Raw genomic sequence first — 16,382 nt, forward strand, 5'->3', positions numbered from 1 at the left:
TCTTAAGGTGGAGTGGGGGGACATCATTGGTATAATGGATATTTTTGTAGACTATGGAATTGTTGCTATGCCAAGCTCAAATGTTACTGAATATATGCTCAATTGCATACAATTGGGAAAAGTATAAACCGACAATTAACCCCTCCAACTATGGGTAAAATTGTGATGTGCATTCAGCTGATTGTAATGTCTATGTTGATATGCCCATAAAACCAGGGAAGTGAAGAGTTAAATGAAATAGTGTTCTTGCTAAAGTGGATGAATTTAAAGCATTAAGTCATTCATTTTTCTTGACATTAACTTTGTTTTATTTTCAAATTTCAAATCAGGCGAAAATATATTTTTTTTTTCTGTTGGTTTAATATTTGAAAATCAAACCGTTTCATTTTGTGGGTAGAGAGCGAAGTATGAATAGATGAAAACAATTCATGTGGAAAAAAAATGCACTAATAAATTTTATGCTTTCTATTTGTTCTTGATGAAATGTGTGGCTGTGTACAATTATTGCTTTTTCATGCTTGTCTACAAACTTGTTTTCGATAGTTGCTTTTGTTTGGCTTGAATTAGACACAAGTAGTAAATGACATCTCAGATTAGAGTACAACATACGTGATCTCCAAAAGATTGCTTAGTTCACATTAGTAGAATGCATGACAAACTTATATTTTAGGAAAGTTTTTTTTTTTTTTTAATTGGCATATCATCCTCATCAAGTTGTATTCACAAATTCAAGATTTTTTATTTTGTTTAAATTTTAATCTAAGTTTATTTAATTTTCTTAATTCAAAATATTCTTTTTTCATTTTTCAGCAATTAATTTTGGCTGATTTAATAAATTTTGTTTTAAGTTATTTAATCAAATAACAAATGCTACAAATTTTTTTAAAATATTGATTGCATTACTAATTAAAAATGAAATTTTCTCTTTTCTCTTAATAATTCGAAATTCAAGTACTTTAGACTCAAATTGAGCTTCAGTTTGAATTGTGTAAAGATTTACCAAAATAACTTGAAAATTGCTAGCTTTGATTTACAATTTCAGTTTAAAGAATGTTAAACTAAATCTGACTTTTTTTATGCAATAATGTATGAAAAAGAAAATATTGGAAGATAAATGTGAATTCACCAGTTTTTAACTTTCAATATTTTTATAACTATAAGAAAGAATCCAATTATATCATAGGAAATTCCTGATCTGGTCATTTATATTAATAAAATTATGAGCTAATGTTACATATGTGTTTCATTCATGATTTAATATAATTGTTTAAAGCAGGTTTTACGTTTATACTATTTAGTTAATTTCATGATCAAATGATACTATAATATATAATCATACTATATATATATATATATATATATATATATATATATATATATATATATAATACTTTCATAAGAATATTTTATTTTATTTTTTAAATGTTTAGAAACTGTCATTCTGGTTGTATGACTAAAGAGTACTGACTCCCCTCCCTAATTCTGATAGAATTTCCACTTAAAGTTTAATGGTTTTAGTTTCAAGTTAGTGTGTTTTATTATGATTATTTAACAAGTCTTAAGCCGATTGCATTTGACTTTATCTTGCTTTAGTCATGGTCAGTTTTATGTAAGATATGATAGGGAAAGATCAATAAGATCTCTATAAATCTTAACACCAGGTGTTAACACCTATAACATTGTGTATTCATGAATTTTGATGTCATCCCATATAAGCATAAGTTTAAGATGGGAAGTGGTAATTGATTGTATCTATTGTAAAACCAGAGAATGGAGTTTTGTCAGTTTAACAACCTAAACTGATAATGTTTATGCCTCTCAAATTTCACATCATGGGAGGTGGCAACTGGGTTAAGAGGTAGAAGAGCTATTTATTCTGAAATGGGACATAACTTGTGGCCCTTTATGTACTGTGACTTATAACCCAGTTCATTCTTAACAACTCTGGTAAATGAGTATTTGGTATTGTTAGCTTAAGCACAGACAAAAATACCTGATTGCAAAATCATCTGGACCACACAGCTAGTATTTGATAAAAACTAGTCTGAAATGTCAGGCATTTTAAGTATACAGAAACAAGCAGAAACAGGCTGTTTTTTTTTTGTTTTTTTTTATTAGTTTTTCTTCTCTAATCTTTTAAATATACTTTAACTTGCGTGCCAAAAAAGTAAATTGGTTAAATTTAATAGAAAAAGAATGCATTTACTTTTCAATTCATAATTTATTTTCTATTTGATTTCTATTTTATTCAATTTTCTTATTGACCACTGGAGTAACTTTTGAATAATATATAAAGATTAATAACTTACTCAGCACTTTTGCATTACATGGACGGCGCCATGGTTAGGGAGTGATAATTCCTAATTTATTCTTGGTTAAATAACACGGCTTTTTTTTTTTCTGAACACAAAAATATTTGAAAACCAAAACATTTATTCCATAAAAATGTATCAATATATAATTGTAAAAACATTTAATGAAATGTCTGTGTAAGAAAATATAATTTTAAGAGAACGATTTTTGAACTAAAGCCAGATTGGATTTTTTTTTTCTCTGAAACATTTTTTTGAATTAAAGTAAAATTGGATTTTTTTTTTTTTTTTTTAAACAATTTAATAATTTAAATGAAACTTTTTTTCGAACTAAAGCAATAAAAAAAAAATGGCACTTGGTAGGCACAAGTTGACTAAAGTATGCATGTACAAATATACTTTTATGTTTAACAACATTATTTTTTAAAAGTTTTTATGTGTATGGACTTATATCAGACAGTAAGAGAGCTACATGTCTTGATTTCAATTATAGGTGATGGTCTCCAAGTATTTTTTTTTTTTTTAAACTTTTGAAATCACAACTATATATTGGCTATTAATCAATAGAGTATTGGCTCTATAATAATAAATATGAAATCTGCATGAATTAAATATCATCTTGAAACCTATTTTATAACTAGGTTATTCTGGACTGCCACTACTATATATTAAATACAATATAATCATCGATAGAGAATTGGCTCTATGATAATAAATACAAAAACTGTATGAACGAAAAAAATCATATCTAAGCATATTTTACGACCAGGCAACGCTGGGTGGCCTGATAGCATATATATATATATAGAGAGAGAGAGAGAGAGAAATTCAATAAGGACAATAATAATTACAACTTCAATTCATAACTCCAGGGAATTCAAAATATGTTTGTTGCTTCTATGCACTCTCCCCTCTTCCAAGTTTTATTTTTAAATAAAGAAAAACATTGGCTTTATGTTAAAATATCTAAACTGACTTAATATAATTTTTAATTTAATTTTAGTATTCAATATTTAATGTCATTTAAACATAGGTGATTATTGTTTTTTAATCTAATTCATTTAAATTGTTAATAAAAAAAATTCAATGTAAAAAAAACAACCCTAAATTGAACAAAACATAAATTATTTTGTCCATTTCTTTCAATGAAAAAATAAGATAAATAGATAAAACTAAACTTATTTATTCAAATCAAAATAAAACAAATGTGCCACATGCAATTTTTAATTACAAAAATTAAAAAAAAAAAATTGAGATCCGATTAAAGTTGTTTCAATGAAAAGATGTCACCAAACAATTGCTGATGTCTGTTCACTCAATAACCAAGCCAATCAGGAAAAAATTGTGATAAGTGATGTGTCAATTCATCTTATGTGCAGGATCTGAAGAAGATATTTAAAAACATATCTTGTGTACATTGTTTAATCTCACAGATTTCATAACCATAGTATAGAATTTATCATGCAAGAGCTTGGTAGATGTGGTGTTTGATTGGTAATTGAATTACCAACCAGAACAATATGTTGCACTTGAAACAAACAAAGCCATTTTGAGCAATATATTTGTTAATGGATGTTAATCATATGTGCACTTTGACTGGTAGATATAACGATTGCACCTAAGTATTTGAAGTACTCAATCGTTTCAAGATCTCCCTTCAAAATGACATGCTGTTAATGTGACAATTCAGACAATGAAAGTCAACTTCATTTAGAAGTGAAAGTTGTCAAACACCATAAATTGTCCAGATTTCAGGGAATTTGAATTTATGAAAAAAAAAAAAAAAAATGAATTAAAATCATTTACAATGTTTCAAGTTTAACACCTTAAACATATTCTTTGTATTTAACTCCAACACTTTAAAACACATTCAAGTGCTTAAAATTAAGAATGATGTGTGTGTGTGTGTGGGGGGATCGTTTAAAAGATACAAACCTCTGTTAAATGGAAAAAAATTACTATCATATGTTTTATATATTAAAATTACTAAATATATGAATCCTTGAGATACAAATGCTTACTTTCTGAATACAGATTAAGTTTTTTATGTTTTTCTTATATAATATATACAAAAAAAAAAAAAACTTATTTGAAAATAATGAATTTAAAGGACTCTGTATTAATATTTAAATATGATAATTGTTTTCAGTATTTCAGACTAAACAATACAAAAATATGAGATAGTTACAGACACGAACTCTTTATTCTCACAAGATACAATATTAATATTTTCTTTCTCTCTTTTACCCCCTTTTCACAGATGTGCTCAATGCTTTCAGAGTTTTCCTGGAGGAATATTTTATGAGGTTTGTATCTATTTTTACATTTATTTATTTTTTCAAGTTTGTTTGAATTTGACATAAAAATTTACCTGAACTGGATAAACCAAACCTTGAAGTCAGAATTTGAGGGAGGGAGGAATCTGGCATCACTGGTGAATTTGATAATAGAATGTTTCGTTCATCTACTTCATATTTTCGAGAAATTTATCTTCAAAAATACTACCTCTAATTCCTTAGCTCCTTGTTTTGCATGAACTAACAAAACGTGTGACTTAAATTTAAAGGGTTATTTCTAATGCACATATACCACTTATCAAGGCCGATAGGCCACTCAAGGATAAGGGTTAAAGAGTGTAGAGTAGTCAAAAGGATAATATAGTAATCGATAGTAATGGAAGTTCGGTAAATTTGTTAACTTAAGTGGAACGGCTCATCAGAAACTTGTTCACGTTGGACTTGAAGACAACCATATTATAGACAGCTGGAAAGCAGGAAAACGGAAGACAATTCCACAGGCGTGCAGTTCTAAGAAAGAAGCTTTGATCATGGAATCTATGTTTAGGTTTAGGCACTGATAAAGAGTGGGGAAAATTATTGATAATGTTTTCAGCTAGTCTAGTGTTTCTTGTGAAAGTTTGGTGAGGGGGGACCATAGATTGGAGCTCAGTCGAACACTTTGAAGACAGAAAAAGATTTCTTCAAGACTATGTGGAATGAGGAATGTGACTGTCAAAATATTTCATTAAAATGTCAAGAAATATGAAATATACTATTAAAAACAAAGCTATAAGTTTCTTTATGCTTAAATCTTGCATTCAATCGAAATATGCTTCTTACATCGTTGGCATTTTTAGGGGCTAAAGAAAAAACTATTATATTTAGCTGACCAATCAGGAGAAGGAGAGGGAGTTACCTGTCTCTTCAGTTTTTAAAAAAAAATTTTTTTTAATACTTGAGTCACTATTTATCAAGATCCGAAGGCCACTCGAGGATAAGGGATAATGAATGTAAGGTGGCAATGTAGTAATCGTTAATGGTGTAAAATAGGTAGAACTTGATTATTTATGGGGACAACTCAATAAGTTTACATTGGATTTGAAAGCTATGTTGTATTCAACCAGGAAGCAGGCCAGCAGAACAGTGTTCCAAAGACAGGCAGTTTTGGGAAAGAAGTTTTGTTCATGGAATCTGCATTTAGATTTATAGTGGTTGTAGCTAATCAAGTTGAATCTCAAAAGGGCTTGACCTCCCTTCTCTTGCTTCATTAACTGGTCAAATCACTACTCTAGTGTAGATGCCTCTATCTGATTTTAATTTTCCAGCTATGTAGAAAACTGAATAAGTAGTTATTTATCCTAGTTATATGTATTTCTATTATGTTAGTATTCTAGTTAGAACAATCTTTTTTTCTATCTTTTTTACTTTTATATTTAGAATCTATTTTATGATAATGAATTTAGCATGTAAATATTAAGTTTTTATCTTTCGCCATTAGGTACTTGTGTATTACTGTCATAGGACATTCTTTTTGTTTTCATTTTGAAGATCGCAAAACGGGGAGAACATTCAATTTCAGAATGAGGGGAGAAGCAATTCAATTTTAGAACTGGGGGAAAGGCAATTCAATATTTATTGAAATAAAATTAAGAAAATTCTAATAACATAATAATTTTTTTTTTTTTTGCAAAATATAAATTTTCATAACAGTCAAAATTCTGAAATGAATGAAAGTTTTCATTATATAAAAATGTATGACTTAAAATTTATAAATATTTTTGAACGGTCATTATTGGGATGTGTGTGAGTTTGTTTTGAGAAAACAATTTTTTTTATAAAATTTTATTTTTCGTAACAATGTTAAAATGTTTATTTTCATAACAAATAAAATAAAAATAATCATTCAAATTTATAGGATAAACAGTCATTGTTGGAATATGTGATTTTTGTCTTTGAAACCAAGTTTTTTTGTTCAGCGATACTGTTTCCTTATTAGATTGAACAGCCTGTTCTGAAATTAAATTGCCTTCCCTTGTTCTGAGATCTTCAAAATGAAAACAAAAATGTCTCATGAGAGTAATGCACAAGTGCCTGACATTGTTATTTGAAAAGGGTAAAAAAACGATGCCTATATATCTTATGGAAAGATGAATCTGGTGGCAACCATACCACCTTTTTCAAGCAATGAAAAAATACATCCATTCTTAAGAATCTGTGCATTTAACAATGAAAATGCTTCTTCAAACTGAAACATGATGAACATATGAAGTGATAAAACCTGTCATAAAGAAGCGTGGACACATCTAATAAAAAGAAAAACTACTTCAACTAATTAAAAAATTCATCATTTCTTTAAATGGTAGGTTTCTATTTTATTTGTTATCAATCCACTCACTTTTAGTTTCTTAGAGCATTATATGAAATATAAATTTTGTCGTTGGAATAGTAAAATAGATTGGAATCTCTAATATAAATTTGCAGCCATCCTATCATCCATTTTATGGATTCAAATTTCAGGTCAGCACATCATGGCTCTCAGTGTCTGAAACCTATACATGTCCTCAATGTGTGGCCATGAACCAGACATATGGAACAGTTCATTCTTTCTCTGACCATGCTCTTATATTAGAGCTACAACGCTCTTTTTGAGTGCCTAAATATTATATGATCAGCAAAAATTTTCAAGCTAAGTTGAATAATTTTACTAAATGTTTATTGATTTCTTTAGATTTCCAATATGTTATTGTGTCCTGATATTGATTTCTGATATATTATTGTGATCAATCAATTCCTACTGTATTTTATTACTTTTGTTTGGACTTGTGTGACTTTTTCCTTTAAATGCATTTTACTTTTGTTTATTATTTAGGGTTTGAGGGTAGGAAACAGCTATTAAGCAAAAAAAAAAAAAAAAAAAAAAAAGTAAAGTACTTTATAACCCATTCATCATGTCTGCTTTACAAAAATATAAAATACTTTTTTGTTGTTTTAATTTCTTAAATCTGAATAGAATTTCATGTACATGAATACACAATACAGTAGAACCCTGCGATACGGTGGTCCTGTGATACGTTTTTTTAGGTTACGATGTGGAATGTTTTTCCGACCCCCTGGTTACGATATTTGCCCCACCTTACAGAGTTATTTATAATGTTATTTGATTATATACATGCATATTATATACTGTACTGTATTTTGTTACTAATTTTTAATATGTACTGTATAAAATTTTGCTGAGGCCCTGCCATATGGTGATTTCACCTTACGATCCCAACCCTGGAACGGATTAATGCCGTATTCCAGGGGTTCTATTGTATGCTTAATTCATACTAAGATGCTGTGGTTCTGCATAGTATTATTCTCAACATGAAATTAGTGTAAATCAGTCGACTTTAATCCATGCAAGACTTTGTTTCATCTGAAAGGTCATAGATTTTGAACTCCATAGAAAATCTATGATCAAACAAAAATAAAAAAAACATGGCTTCAAAAAAGTAACCGTAAAGTGTTGTAGCTTTGAAATAAATAAAAGAAATTCTAATATTTGGCATACAATGCTTACATCAAAATTGTGATTGGGGCGGGGTCTAAATACTGACCTTTTTTTTTTCTCTAAAACGAATTAAATTATACAAAAACATCATGATCTACAAAGCTGAAAATAAACTCATCTTGTTGGTCCCCCAACAAAGGAGGGATTGGACTTAGTAATTCACTCCCGTCTGTCCGTCCGTCCCTCCATTTGCACTTTTCTCAATAACCACGCCTTGGGTTTTTTTTCTTTTGAAATTTTGCACAAGCATTAGTCATGGTGAAAATAAATATTTCACTTGTGGACGGGGGGGAACACTGCATGCTCGGCTTGTTTTCAAATGATCAAACTTCAATTGTTTTTATCTCTTAAAACATTAGTTAATGGTATACATGTTGTGAACAATGTTACCGAATTTTGTCAGTTTGTAGTAAATTTGATAATTGGTGTGTACCATATCCAAAGGTGCTCAATACCATGACAAGTACAATAAATATGATTGTGTTGTTGTATATGGTTTACATCAAAATCTAAAGGTTTCAACCTTACAATCTTTGTGTAGTAAACCATTTGACTTTTGTATAATCTGGGTTCCACTCTCTATGTCTACTGATTTATTTTGACATGTTGACGTTAGCCATATACAATAATACTGTATTATACACCCACACATCCTCACAAATGATATGAATGTTTTCAATAAAAGAATTTTTGTATATTTGGTAAATATTATTGTATTTGCTGGTCTGGCGCATCTTAACAATACATGTTTAAGATACAACACAATTCAGTCTCTAAAATTATTTCAGGTTAATCATGTGTAACACAAAAAAGGAGGAAAAATTTGTGCTTTTGGAATGTGGAAAAGCTTGTTTAATCTGTTGTGGATTCAAACAAAATCTAAAAGTCACTTCCGACAGATTTAGAAGTTAGCTACAGGATGGAACAATGAATTTGTCGCCCTAAAGAAAACAACACTACAGCTTTTTTTTTTTTTTTTTTTTTTTTTTTTTAACTTTTATTGAAAAAATCAATTCAGGTAACTTGATTATGTAGTAGAGAGCTGACATCTATTCGATGTAGCCGCCTTCAGCCTCAGTTACCCTCTTGATGTGAGTCCAGAACTGGGAGCATGCTTTTTCCACAAGTACTGGCGGAAGCTCGGCAGATGGCAGCGATCAGACTGGCTTTGTTGTTGTGGGAGGTTATGTTGGTGATGTTCTCAACATATGACCAAACGAAGTAGTCCAGCGGGTTTAGGTCAGAGGAGGAGGGGGACCAGTGAGGGAAGGGTACAAAGTTGTAACACTTCTTCTGAAGTCAAGCCTGGGTCACTTTGGACTTGTAGGCAGGTGCAGAGTTCTGCTGTCATACCCAAGGTCTGTCAGTAGTCACCGGATTGCATTAGGGGATTACCACACTCTTCAGCACATCCAGGTAGACTTTGATGTTGATTTTCAAGCCAACTTCAAAGATGTGAGGTGACATGATATGGCTCTCACTTGGAACCATACCAAAGACCATAACCATGGCCGGAAACTCTGTTGAGCTGTGCCCTCAAGTAGTGAATCGTCTGGATTTGCATTTTGAGAGTGCTTTCAATGGTCCTGTTGTCATAGTTTGGGTCAATAGAGAGCATGAATTGTACAGCGGCGCATCTCTGATCTCTGTGCCACTTTCAGACATGATAGAAGGCTCCTATCGCTTTTGAGATTTGCACACAACTGGTCAACTAGTAGATGGTCTGCAACAAAAAAAGAAAACCGGTTTTCATCAAATGGAAATGGAATCATATAGTCATTTTTGGGGCAATAATTTTATCATTCCACCCTGTATTTGTATATGTATGTATTAATTAGCCGTTATGAATTTTGAAACACAGCTGCTAGGTCTAAAGCGTTCAGATGTGAGTTATATTTATTTATTTATTTATTTATTTATTTTTTTTTTTTTATCCTCAGGGGATAAAAATGAAGTGGCATTTCTTCATAAAAATTCAGTTACCTACGATTTTTTGTGAAATTTTAACAATAGGTATTAACATCAGTTAATATTCTCCAAATTTAAGTTTTGTTAGGATATTTTAAGGGTTGTTTTTAAACTCTTATTTGAAAATGGAAATATTTCAGATTTGCATTAAATTTTATCCATGGTAATTGGACACTAATTAAGAAAGATTCCCTGAATTTCAATTTCTTAAGTATTTCAGACATTTTTTTTTCTAGAATCCAGAGCACATAATGGATTTTGATGTGAATTGTAATGTTGTCTGCAGCATGCATCTATGCATGGTGATTAAACCTACAGCATTACACATGTTTATGCATATTCAATCTCAAATGACATGCTTCGTAATGAGATTTTGAACATATTTGTACAGATGACGGCAGTAGCAATTTTAGCATATAAAGAGTATAAAAGAAAGAGCCAATTGTTAAATTCAGCAAAATACTTTTTCTTTATGTATAGAGACATACAATATTATTCGCATTAAGTTGGAAAGCACCAACATTAAACACTAAATTACCTGTCAAGGAGAATAGTAACTTAAGTAACCTGATAAAAAAAAAACACTCAATAAAAACGAGAGAAAAAGTTGTATATTTATGAAACGAAAAGATTAAATTTTCTTTACACCCAAATTTGATCAAAATAAGTTATCACAAGTAGAAATTGTAGAGAATTTCATCTCAAAGAGATGATTCATCAAAAAGATCATTCATCTATTTTCACATACTAAACTGGTTAGTTTGTCATAGCTAATTAATGCTTTCTGCTGTACAAACATTCTTTTCAGCTCAGCAGCATATTCCATATGGTGCCTTTGGGTGATGTTATGTTTTAGCACTCCTATTGAGCCAGGCAATTCAGTAAGGCTGCTAGAAACTTGTTTTGATTGCTATGATGTTTCATTGTAGCCAATAAATCTTGTATGCTTTTTTGAAAAATAATAATAATAATAATAACTGGTGGGACCTGTGGAAATTCCACAGGGGACTCCTTCATATGCAATATATTGATGTTGGCATTCTTTAGATGTTCAGTGTAAATGGAAACTATCTTATATTATTGTAGCTCTTTTGTTAAAACTACAAAAGTATTTATCTAAGCTAGCAGGGACGTCTGGCGTAAAGTATGCCTAAATATGATATCTTACTTCTTGCAGATTTCGTGTATATTATTATAGAGTTAATGTTCTATTGATTTTTATATATTATAAAGTTGTGATTTCAAAAAAAAAAAAAAAAAAATATCCATATGACTTGGGTGGATCAGCTTGAATTGAAACCAAGACCAAAACTTAGATAACTCGAGTTCCTTCAGCTATAATCGAAACCAAAACTTATGAAGAATTCTTGGTAAAATTATTTATTACAAGAAATGGAAGTCCATAACAATTAAATGACAGTCACTCGGATGTAAGCGTGACACACAAAATAACACACACACACACACTATCGTATTAATATATAGATAATAATACTTGAGTAGAATGATTGCTTGTGAATCTTTGGCAGTCATATTTGACCCGACCTTTTGTTTGGGACATAATATGCAATTGTGAATTTTGAATCTGCTTTTCTTTTGGGGTCATCAATATGTCCTGTCCATCATGATCTGTTACCACAAGAATGTTTGAAGGCAATGTTTGTCCATAAGTATTGAGAAATGCTTTTTGAACTTCTCCACTGTTAGATTTATTAATTTTGTAGAAACCCATGTGCATTCCAAGTCCGTATCTTTGACTTGCTGAGTTTAACATTGAAGTTACTAGATACAAGTACGGCACAATCACATTGAGACACCACTTCTTGCCAGATCACTGAAGTTAAGCAGCATTGAGCCTGGCTAGTACCAGATGGGTGACTATTTGGGAAAGCTAGATGCTGTATGTACCTTCGCCCTGAAAAAAAAAGAACTCCTCGCTACAAAAGCATCTACAAAGTTGTAGATGGCCTAGTGTTGCTCATGATTCTAATTTTTTAAATAATGTAGATTACAGAAAAAAAAAAGTAAAACTAGATAATTTGCTTGAAAGGTGATACAAATATTGACATAGAAGAAGTCACAGTCCCTCCTTCGAGTGAAATTGCTTTTCTTATTTTATCCTGTTCCAGTCATGTAAAGTACATAGAGCAAAAAAAAACATCTTTTTACATAAACCATCTTCTGTAAAAACAAAATAAAGAAAAATTAAGTTGAAAAATAAAGCCTTAAAAATCTTAAGGTTTTGCAAGTTTCATTGAATACAAGGAATTTAAATTTCGGAATTTTGCCCCCCCCTCCCACCCCACCTTTTTTCAACTGATAAGAAAATATGAAAATGGCTGACTTGTTTTTGAAAACATAGAAATGTATTAGTTTTAGTATTTTACACTATTTCATTTTATTTAAATAATTAATTATGGTAAATAATAGCCCCCCCCCTCAAAAAAAAAAAAAACTTGGATGCTGAGATCCATGATTGAAAATAGGACCTTTAGATGATCAGTTTGATATCATTTGAGCTATTTTGCTTAAATATTTATCATATAATTCTAAGCAGTTTTATTCATACTTTTTACTGTTATGTTTGTTTACATAATTATTGAAAAGTGTCGCCATTTTAAAATTCTTTGAATTATTTTTTAAAGAAACTGCATTGAAATACATTTTTTTCTTGTTAAAAATATTTATCAACAATTCACAACAGAAACTAACAAGCCAGAATGAAATATTGATTTTGTAGGAATCACCAGGAAATGGTGATTATATAGATAATGGACCTTGTTGATATGGATTGATGATATATTTTGTTTTGAATTAAATCTATTTCGGTTATCAACAGATACCAAATCTATGTGAGAAAATGACAATTTGAAAATTATTTAAAATTTCTTTAAGATTTTTCATTTTTTTTAAAAATCTGAATCTTTTACTCAGCCACCTGAACTAACCTTTAGACTATTGATGACACTGATGATAGAAGTAGCCATCTTGAATTTTTTTTTAACATTTTTTTTTTTTTACTACAGTTTTATTTAGTGACTAACTTGCAATTTTTTTCTTTTTTCCTGTCTAGTTTGAAGGGCGCAAATATTGTGAACATGATTTTCATGTATTGTTTGCTCCTTGCTGCCAAAAATGTGGTAAGTTATTTTGTTATCTGCCATCAGCTTTTCACTTAACAGAGCATAAATATTTGTGGATGCTTATGTATCAATTTTGTATATAGCCTATGCCACCCGCTATTAGGCATAGAATCTTTGTTCCATATTTCAGATGGGTTAGTTTAACAATTTTTTAGCCCTTTGGCAGCGTAAAATGTGGGAAAACAGTATTGATTTTTTTTTTTTTCTTTTTTTAAATTGAATCAGATGCAACATTTTGGAGTTGACCGACTTCTCAGATTATTAAAGATTTTTGTTACAGTTTGTTTATATATATATAAACAAATTTACAAGGTCATAACACTGGACATGCTAATACTTTGGACAGATGGTTGGTTAAAAACACAACAAGCCCTCGTCAGCCAAGAAAAAAAAAGTTTGTCTTTCACAGAAGAAACCATATATATAAGTGAAAATGTCTGTGTCTGTCTGTGTGTACATTTCCCTACACAATAACTCTATCAATTTTCGGTCTACAGACTCGAGATTTGACATAAGGCATATTGAGATTTGGGAAAATCTTTTTGATGTTCATAACTAGAAATTTGTCTGTCAAGTGGTCAAAGTTCAACAAATATATATTTGACCTTTGAGAACTCTACCAAACTACTCTGCCAATTTTGAGTCTAAACACTTGAAATTTTAGATGTAGGTTCTTTGGACATGGATCAAACTTTATAATTTGATTTGAGCCCAAAACAATCAATGTTAAGGGGTCAAAGTTAAAAGAAAAAAAAAAAATTGAACTGCGGCCTCTACCAAATTATTCAGCCAACTTTTGGTCTAAATATTTGAAATTTTACATAAAGTGTATTCAGACATAGGGCAAGCTTTTTAATCGGTTTTTGGCCAAAAATTTGGCTGTCAAGAAGTCAAAGTTCAAAAAATTTTACATTTGCTGTCTCTAGCAAACTATTAAGCCAATTTTGGGTCTAATCATTTGAAATTTTACATAAAGTGTACTCAGACATGCAGCAAGCTTTTTAATCAGTTGTTCGGCGAAAGTTTCGCTGTCAAAAGATCATGCTTGAAATAGCTGATCTTTGCAGACTCTAACAAACTCCTCCACCAATTTTAGGTCTAAACACTTGAAATTTTAAATGTAGGTTACCTGGACATGGGTCAAACATTTGAATTTGACTTGAGCTCAAAACAATAAATGTTAAGGGGTCAAAATTGGAGTAAAAGTTTAAAAAATGTTCTGCAGTCTCTACAAACTTTTCTCTATAGTAGTTAAGGAAGCCTATTATATAGAAAGGCATTACCGTACAAATGCACACTTTTTAATATATACATATGCATATAAAGTTATGAACAATAAATAGGGACCGAGCAAAGCCAGGCTGAACTGTTAGTATATACTAAAAATCGATTTTACCTGTTTTCAATTAGCAGGCAGTTGGAGAATTTGATTAAGTATGGAATACGGACTTCAACTGACTTAAATGCAAAAACCAAAAAAAGGACACATATTGGTCGACACCAGTTTACCTAAACCTTTGTACTTGTATCACCTGTGTAAACAACAAGTGTACATTTTTTATATAACTTTAATTAAAGTTTAGATTGCTATTTTTATTAAAAATGATAATAAAAACAACTTATATTTACAACTAAGATTTATATGCACCAAACTTTAATGAATAGATTTTGTACAGATAAGAACACAGAATTTGAAAAAGGCACAAACAATGATAATATAAAAACAAGTTATATTACTTACAAAACATTTTTATTTACATAACTTTAATTAAAGTTTTGCAAATAATATAACTCCTTTTTATTATTCTTTTTAATAAAAAATATCAATTCAAACTTTAATTAAAGTTGTGTAAATGTATTTAAAAAAAACTCACTCTTTTTGTTTACAGAGGCGATATGAGAGCGAAAATCAAGGTTGTCGATTCGTCTTTTTTTTTTTTTTTTTTTTTTTTTAAGCATTGAAGTTAGTTGGGGTCCGTATTACATACTTTGCCCACAAAATTTAATACTTTTATCTTTACAAAGATAGTCTCTCAAGAATAGCCTTTAAGATTAAAAACATGCACTAATTCTATATAAATGCAAAAGTATATGCATGTATTTTAAAATTTATTTTTTGTCATTGTAGTTGAATACAAATAAGAACATAATGTCTGTAATGTAATATATATATATATATATATATATAGTGAATAAATGTAAAAGTTTTTTTTTCACTTAATGACATATAACCTTCAAAAAACAGCTTATATTTAATTTCTATGCTACAACATACACGTATTCTTTATTTGCATACTTATTTTATAAATAGTTTCTAATAAATTAATAACATATATATATATATATATATATATATATATATATATATATATATATATATATACAACAGTTTTGTCAACAGTAATATTGTAACTATGAATAATGTTATTTAAAGCAGTTTAATAATAATAACAAAAAAAAAGATGGTTTCAAAAATTTTGAGAATTTAATTTTCATTAGTTTTCAAGGGAGGTAATTTGTATAAAAACTTCCAGTTTTGATACCATCCTTTCAGTCCAGCAAAAATGTATGACCAGAAAGAGCTTACATGTGTGTGACATTGGTGCATTTGTTATTGGCATACCGTGTTCGAGTTCTGTCAGATTTATTGTACTCCTTTCACTAAATCCATCTTTACTCCTCCCAGTTATGGGTGAAATAGTAGTATAGCCTATGTCGAACCGTTAACTCCTATTTACTCTTCTCGTGATGACAAAATTAGACAAGGTAATCTTAATGAGCAATCTGGATTGGAAGAAGAATTAAAATAAGTATTTCTCTCCCTGGATGGAGAAGAAAAATTCTGAATTAACAAAATTTACCTGCTAATTTATGAGGTTAATAGTATTGAGTTATGTACAAAGAAATTTGAGGAAGAACTATAATTGACAATTCTTGCAACAAATCTCACACTTAGCCACACACACACACACACACATATATATATATATATATAAGGGAGAGAGATTAGTCATCCAGTGTTTGGTTGTATCACAGTTCTTCAGTGTGGCTAGACAAGGCAGTACTTCTAGCTGAGATTGAAGCCTGACTGTTTTCTTTTCTTTTTTTTTTTAACAGTCAAACATCT

At 29.9% G+C, this 16,382-nt stretch overlaps 1 protein-coding gene and 1 long non-coding RNA gene across 14 annotated transcripts in view; one reads left to right on the forward strand and one right to left on the reverse strand.

The window, feature by feature from the left end:
* LOC145292105 (LIM and senescent cell antigen-like-containing domain protein 1) overlaps positions 1-16,382 on the forward strand; it is a 314,593-nt gene that overhangs the window by 270,784 nt on the left and 27,427 nt on the right. For all 13 annotated transcript variants that reach the window (XM_080138205.1, XM_080138200.1, XM_080138195.1 and 10 more), the window contains 2 exons: positions 4,573-4,618; positions 13,186-13,252. In XM_080138205.1, coding sequence (XP_079994331.1) covers positions 4,573-4,618; positions 13,186-13,252 — 113 coding nt within the window. The remainder of the gene's footprint in view (positions 1-4,572; positions 4,619-13,185; positions 13,253-16,382) is intronic.
* LOC145292108 (uncharacterized) overlaps positions 6,397-16,382 on the reverse strand; it is a 163,646-nt gene continuing 153,660 nt past the window's right edge. Inside the window, exon 3 of the long non-coding RNA XR_013869553.1 lies at positions 6,397-9,867. This is a non-coding gene — a long non-coding RNA (uncharacterized LOC145292108). The remainder of the gene's footprint in view (positions 9,868-16,382) is intronic.

This window comes from Euprymna scolopes, chromosome 13, assembly GCF_053919585.1.
Source record: "Euprymna scolopes isolate OS-2025 chromosome 13, ASM5391958v1, whole genome shotgun sequence".
Taxonomy (NCBI): Eukaryota; Metazoa; Mollusca; class Cephalopoda; order Sepiida; family Sepiolidae; genus Euprymna; species Euprymna scolopes.